Here is a 6,471-nt window from a genome sequence, read left to right as displayed (position 1 = left end):
AGTGTGGTGGGGGTGCTGTGGATTGAACGCAGGGGCACTCAACCACTGAGCCACATGCCCAGCCCTATTTTGTATTTTTATGTAGAGACAGGGTCTCATTGAGTTGCTTAGTGACTTGCTGTTGCTGAGGCTGGCTTTGAACTCGCCATCCTCTTGTCTAAACCTTCCCAGGAGCTGGGATTACAGGCATGTACCACTGCAGCCGGCTCCTATGATTTTGAAAAATAAAATCCATACAGCCATCTATTTTCTAAAATATAAATCTGTAATTTCCTTAAACATTCTTAATAAGCATAGCATTTTCCAGCTGAACATCACGTGATAGAAATGCAGTCTTTATTTATATTAACAATGGAGTATTTAAACTGATATCACTCCTTTGGAAAGATAATTATCATACAAAATTGTTTTGGCAAAAAAACTTAAGTATCATAACATTAACTGTTGATTTAAGAATATAAATTATTTCTGCTTTGAAGAAAGTAATTTACTTTACTTACTACAGAACCTTACCTTGACTAAGATGTTCATGGTAAATAGATGCTAAATTGGGAAGATGTTGTTGGAGATGAGATGTTAGTTCTGCATGCGAATTAATCTGAACTAGTTCCTCTTCACATCCAGATTCTTCACCATCAAAATCAGCCATATTTTTTTCTGATTTTGCACTGACCTGCGAGCTGCTGCAACTGACGTCATCTGCACTTAGCATATCATCAACCATATGCCTATAATACAAAGAAAAGCACAGTTAGTACTTAAGAAATTAAACATAATTTGTGAATCATTAAAAAAAAACGCCTCTCTTAAAAACAGTTCGCACAAATTACAACACAATCAGAAACAAAGCAAAACTGGTTTTTGTTGCTGTTGTTACTATTTTGTAGTGCCAGGATCTGAAGGTTTCTTTAAAAAAAAAAAAAAAAATGGAATGTTAATGAGCTTTATAAAAACTACAGACCCCAATGTTAGAACTATTATTTGTGATTTAACAATGTGGACATATCATACTTTAAAATATGTACAAATGAATACTTATACCTTGCTAGAACAACTTCAGAGAGAATTCATTTTGGCAAGATCAATAATACTCCCAGTTATGTATTATTTCATAAAGTCACAAAGTGAAACCTTAAAATTTTTTTACATTTGTTCATACATCTTCAGAATCAAATGGGATAACTACCAGGGAAATATTTCAATTCATGGCTGCAATCTAGACAGAGATAAGATTAATTGGAGTACTGGAGATGTGGATGAAAGAGTGCATCCTTAGCATTCACAAAGCCCTGGGTCCAATCCCCAGCACCACCAAAAATAAATTAATTGGGAGATTTTTAGCAGAAACACAATTCATCAATGTATATTGTAATATATATCCCAAAACCTATTTACCAGGCCAGCATGCACAACAAAGATACATAAGCACTCACTTTTAAAACATTGTACTGAATACTGAAAAGAATGTAAAAACAAAAAGATGAAAAACTAACAAGAAGAAAAGTGCAGGGTTAATTTAGACACACACAAGTAGTATCAGACACCTGGAATATAGAAAGAAAGAACGTAAAAAATTAAGTCATTATATCTTGTGGGGTTGACTTCTTTTTAACTTATTGTTAGGATGGGTGACAAGACAGATATGCAACATATTAAACAGAACATACTGCATCTCAGCTTTACAATGAACTGTTCTGTTTTCATCATGAACAGTGCTAGGAACAATTTTGAATGCACACACCCTTAATATGAGACATTAAAACAAAGAATCTCAACTAGATGATTCTGCCCTCCAGCAGGGCCATCTGGCAATATCTAGAGACATTTTTGTTATTCTAAACAAGAGTATTTATAATTATTATTATTATTATTACATATACGACTGGCTTCTAGAGATAGGAGCTATGTAAACCGTTCAATGTTCTACAATGCACAAGACAGAATTCACATTGCTGAGAATTCAAACCAAAAAATTATATGGCCCAGGGGTTGGGGTTGAGTGGCAGAGTGCTTGCCTAGCACATGCAACGCACTGGGTTCGATCCTCAGCACCACATAAAAAAATAAGTAAAATAAAGGTATTGTGTGCAACTACAGCAAAAAACTTAAAAAAAAAAAAATTATATGGCTCAATATGTCAACTGTGTCAAGACTAAGAAACACTGCCCTCAATAGTAACAGAAAAAGGAAACAAAGTAGTTAAGTACAAATATATAGTTCACTTAAACAACTCAGTTGAATTCTGGAAGATCTAGCAAAATGTCATGGCTAAGAAAACTCATTCTGACAAATCACATATTCATGTTTCATCAACTCAAAATACTACTCTTTGGCTAGGCACGGTCATGCCTATAAGCTCAGCAACTGAAGAGGGTGAGGCAGGAAGATTACAAGTTAAGACCAGCTTCAGCAACTCAAAAAGACCCTGTCTCAAAATAAAACTGTAGGGCTGTAGTGGGGTGGGGGTGGGGGGTGGCTCAGCGGTAGAGTGCTTTACTAGCTTGCATGAGACACTGGGTTCAATCCTGGGAGAATGAACAAATAAAGGTATTATGTCCATCTACAACTACAAAAATATTCAAAAAGGGGCAGGGGGGTGGGGCTAGGGATGTGGCTCAATGGTTAAGTACTCCTGGGTTCAATCCCCAGTACCAAAAAAAAAAAAAAAAAAAAATCTACTCTTTTTAATGACAATAATAAATAGCAGCTAATACTTACTGAGCACTTATTTTGTGACAATCACATTAGTCCACAATTTGTCATAGTAAGCCCATGACAGAGGTACTATTACTATTTTTCCAATTTTATAGGTGAGAAAATTAAAGAAAAATTAAATATTTGGCTCAATGTAATATCACTGGTAAGAATCATTATTAAATACAATGGGTATAATTCACAGATAACCAAAAAAAATTATACTACAGCTTATCCTAATTAGTATTTAATTAGGAAAAGCATTTAATTTCCCTTTTCATCATCACAGTTTAGAAGCAGTTTCCAAAAGTAATCTTGTGGGTTTTTTTTTTCCTTGATGGGTTTTTCTGGGGGCAATGCTGGGATTAAACCCACAGCATCATGCATGCAAGGCAAGTGCCCTACTACTGAGCTACACCCGCAGATCCACTGCATGAGCAATCTGAAATCTGCTTTCAGGCGATACAAGTGCTAAAAGTCTAAATCTGTGCTCTCCAACATGATATCCACTAGACATTTATGGTCACTACACACATGTAAAAAGTGGCTAAACAGAGATGAATAAAAAATTATAAAATATACACTAAGTATTCAAGAATTCTTATTAAAAAATGCAAAGTATCTTAATTTTCATACTGATTAATTTGGAAATGATATTTTAGATAAAACTCATTTAAATATATAATGAAAATTAATCCTACTGCTTCATTTGCTTTTTTAAATGTGCATACTATAAATTTAATTTGACTAGCATTTACAGTTTGCACCATATTATTTAACAGCAATAATCTAGAATAAATTTTAACTGAATAAATGTAGCTAAAATACTTCCGTAAAAGAGATGCAAGCTGAATAGTTATTTTTAAGCAGGCTTACCCATCATGGTGATGGTGGTGGTGGTGGTGGTGGTGGTGGTGATGCTGCGGACCAATAAATTGACGGCAATTAAATAATTCATTTCCAATACTCTCCCCAAGGAAATCTCCAGTTCGTGTGATACAAGACTCCTGAGAACCTTGTGCTATATGAGCAGCATTTATTTCCCCTGAAATATCATGTTCTGGGTCTTCAGAGTGAGAACAAGCATCCAGCATTCGTATTCGATTATCTACAGATGGCAACGACTCAGTGTTAAAAACCAGGTCCTTTCCTGTTCCATTGCTTGTTCCATTTCTTTCAGATGGGCCTTGGGAATCCCCCAAGCACATGCCTGCTTGACTTTCTAACTTTCTACTCCGAAGATCTGTACCACAACTGGCTTTGGGAGGATTATGACCATGATCCTCATCTTCTTCTTCTTTCAGGGCTTCCATATCTGCAATGTCTTCTGACTGCACCTCACTTCCAGGGCTCCCAGCTGACTGGCTTGCATGGCTAGAATTGACCTCATTGCTAGATCCATCACTATGCCCACTACTGCTACCAGGACCACTGCTTCCATCTTCACCACTGTTGGCAGTCTCATCAGAACTTCCCTGCATGGATTCCTGTATTTAGAAACAAATAGATTTAAATAGTCAAACTAGTAGGAAAAAAGTAACTAATATGGAAACACTGTGTTTTTATAAAAGATGGCCACAGTCTTGCCATATTCTTTTGAACTATACAAAATAGAATTTTTAAAAAAGAGGTCAAAAATACTAAAAGGAGAAGACTCAACATGGGTTACATTTATATTCCCAGTTCAAATGATAAACAAGGCAGAAACAAGAATCATTGAAAATAGGAAAAAATAATTTCATACCTCCGTGTCTGAAAGTCTCTGTTGCACATGTTTAGTTCTATTAATAAGTTGCTCATCCATTTCAATGTCACTTCCTCCACTTTGATGTGTATCACTGTTATCACTGCTTTGAGGACTTGCCGCAGGTGACCCTGGAAAGTAGATTTTTTAATTTTTAGTTTTAATTTGTACTAGCATAGACCTAACAGAAGAAATTGATTCTTTGAGTTATTTGCCAAAGCTTTATGCTAAGTAGCCAAAAATACAATCTCTAAATTTGTTCACATTTGGCAATTACTTCTAAAGGTAGATGCACAGTGCCAAAATGGTGGCACACAACTGTAATCCCAGCAACTCAGGAGGCTGAAGCAGAACAATGGCAAATTCAAGGCTAGCCTCAGCATCTTAACAAGACCCTGCCTCAAAATAAAAACGAAAAGGACTGGGGTTACAGCTCAGTGGTAAAGTGTCCCTGGGTCCAATGCCCAGTACCAAAAAATAAAAGTGGATATACACAATTTCAATTAAAAGATACTAATGGTTTGAATCAAAACAGATAAGATAGAGGACAGGGGTACAGTTCAGTGGTAGAACACCTATATAGCATGTGAGAGGCCATTTGTTCAAACCCCAACACTGCCCAAAATAAAAAGGGGGAGGACTGAAGATGGATTACTAAGGTTCATGTCTTCTCAAAATAAACTTTATTACTGATGTTGCTATATAAAATCAATTAACTCCAGAAGACCACTAAAACAAAACTGTAAGTCATATTGTCATGCATTTCTAAAGCTCAACTTACAAGGTGATGGAGCTGCTCTTCTGAGCTCTTCTTCCTCTGAAGGAAAAAGGGGAAGGGGAAAGGAGGAAAACATTCTAAGTGACTGAGCTTTTGGGGGACAGCTTATCAGTTGTTCATATTACACAATCAAAATACAAACAGGGAAACCTGGAATAGCTATTGTGGGTACCTACACAGGAAAGCCTAAGAAAAGAGTAGTATATAATGTCAGGGGAAAAAATTGGGTGTAAATACGTAAAATTTTAGGAAGTCCTTAAGAGTTACATATGTGAAAGATACGCATAAAGCACCTGACGCAGCAGAAAAATATTCAAATGGGGAACATAAAAAGAAAACTATTATGTTCTACTCATAAAATTATTTCTAAATCAAATTTGTTTTAATTTTTAAAGGAAACAATATTAAAGATGAGAAATATCCATACCTACCAAAACTTACTATACCATACTTGATAAACCAAAAACAGGAACCAAAGACAATGTATTAATCCTTTCATATAGAGTATACTTCCCATTCCCAAACTTATCTTGTAATTAAAACTGAATTGTGAATATAGATCAAGTAACCTTTATCTGAAGTGCTCGAGACCAAAAGTGTTTCAGATTTCAGATATATTCTTATTTTTTTAATATCTGCACATACATAATGACATATTTTGATGATGAGACCAAAATCTAAACACAAAATCCATTTTTTATTTCATATATGCCTTTTACACCACTTCCATCTTTAGGTTTATACAAATAACCTGAAGAAGATTTTTCAATACTTTTAGTATGTTTATGTTTTGGCTGTGACCTCTCACATGATGCAAGGTGTGTAATTTTCCACGTATGCCATAATGTCAATGTTCAAAAAGTTTTGGAATTTGGAACATTTCAAATTTCAGATTTTCAGATTAAGGATGTTCAACCAATAGCAGAAAACACTTCAAATTTCATCAACTTTGTACAAATAAATTAAAATACCATATGCTTTACTAACCTTTCTTATTTCCAATAGGAATATTAGTGTTTAATAAAGATGCAAAAGAACTCTGTTTAGACAGTTGAGCCTTAGCTGCTAGTGCATTATTCCACAATGCTTTAATTAACATGGATGCCAAGTACAGTGTCTAAAAAGAGAGAGAGATTAATTTGGAGCCTTTATGAAACATTGTAGCAAATGTAAAACATTTTTGTCTAACGGAAAGGTCAACAATAAATAAGTGACAAGTAAAATACCTGAATCACAAAATAAGTTGTCATTTTCT

At 35.0% G+C, this 6,471-nt stretch overlaps 1 protein-coding gene across 6 annotated transcripts in view; it reads right to left on the bottom strand.

Annotated features, from left to right (window-relative positions):
• Positions 1 to 6,471, bottom strand: part of Usp34 (ubiquitin specific peptidase 34) — a 221,689-nt gene that overhangs the window by 131,146 nt on the left and 84,072 nt on the right. For 5 of the 6 annotated variants that reach the window (XM_015479634.2, XM_048804265.1, XM_048804260.1 and 2 more), the window contains 5 exons: positions 6,204 to 6,333; positions 5,220 to 5,255; positions 4,439 to 4,569; positions 3,571 to 4,181; positions 514 to 728 (listed from right to left, as the gene is read on the bottom strand). In XM_015479634.2, the coding sequence (XP_015335120.2) occupies positions 514 to 728; positions 3,571 to 4,181; positions 4,439 to 4,569; positions 5,220 to 5,255; positions 6,204 to 6,333 (1,123 nt within the window). The remainder of the gene's footprint in view (positions 1 to 513; positions 729 to 3,570; positions 4,182 to 4,438; positions 4,570 to 5,219; positions 5,256 to 6,203; positions 6,334 to 6,471) is intronic. The other variant, XM_048804261.1, reaches the window with a different exon arrangement.

Source organism: Marmota marmota, unplaced genomic scaffold (genome assembly GCF_001458135.2).
Source record: "Marmota marmota marmota unplaced genomic scaffold, marMar, whole genome shotgun sequence".
Classification (NCBI taxonomy): domain Eukaryota; kingdom Metazoa; phylum Chordata; class Mammalia; order Rodentia; family Sciuridae; genus Marmota; species Marmota marmota.
Note: the sequence above shows the minus strand (reverse complement) of the source record. Positions and strands in the feature narration are given on the sequence as shown.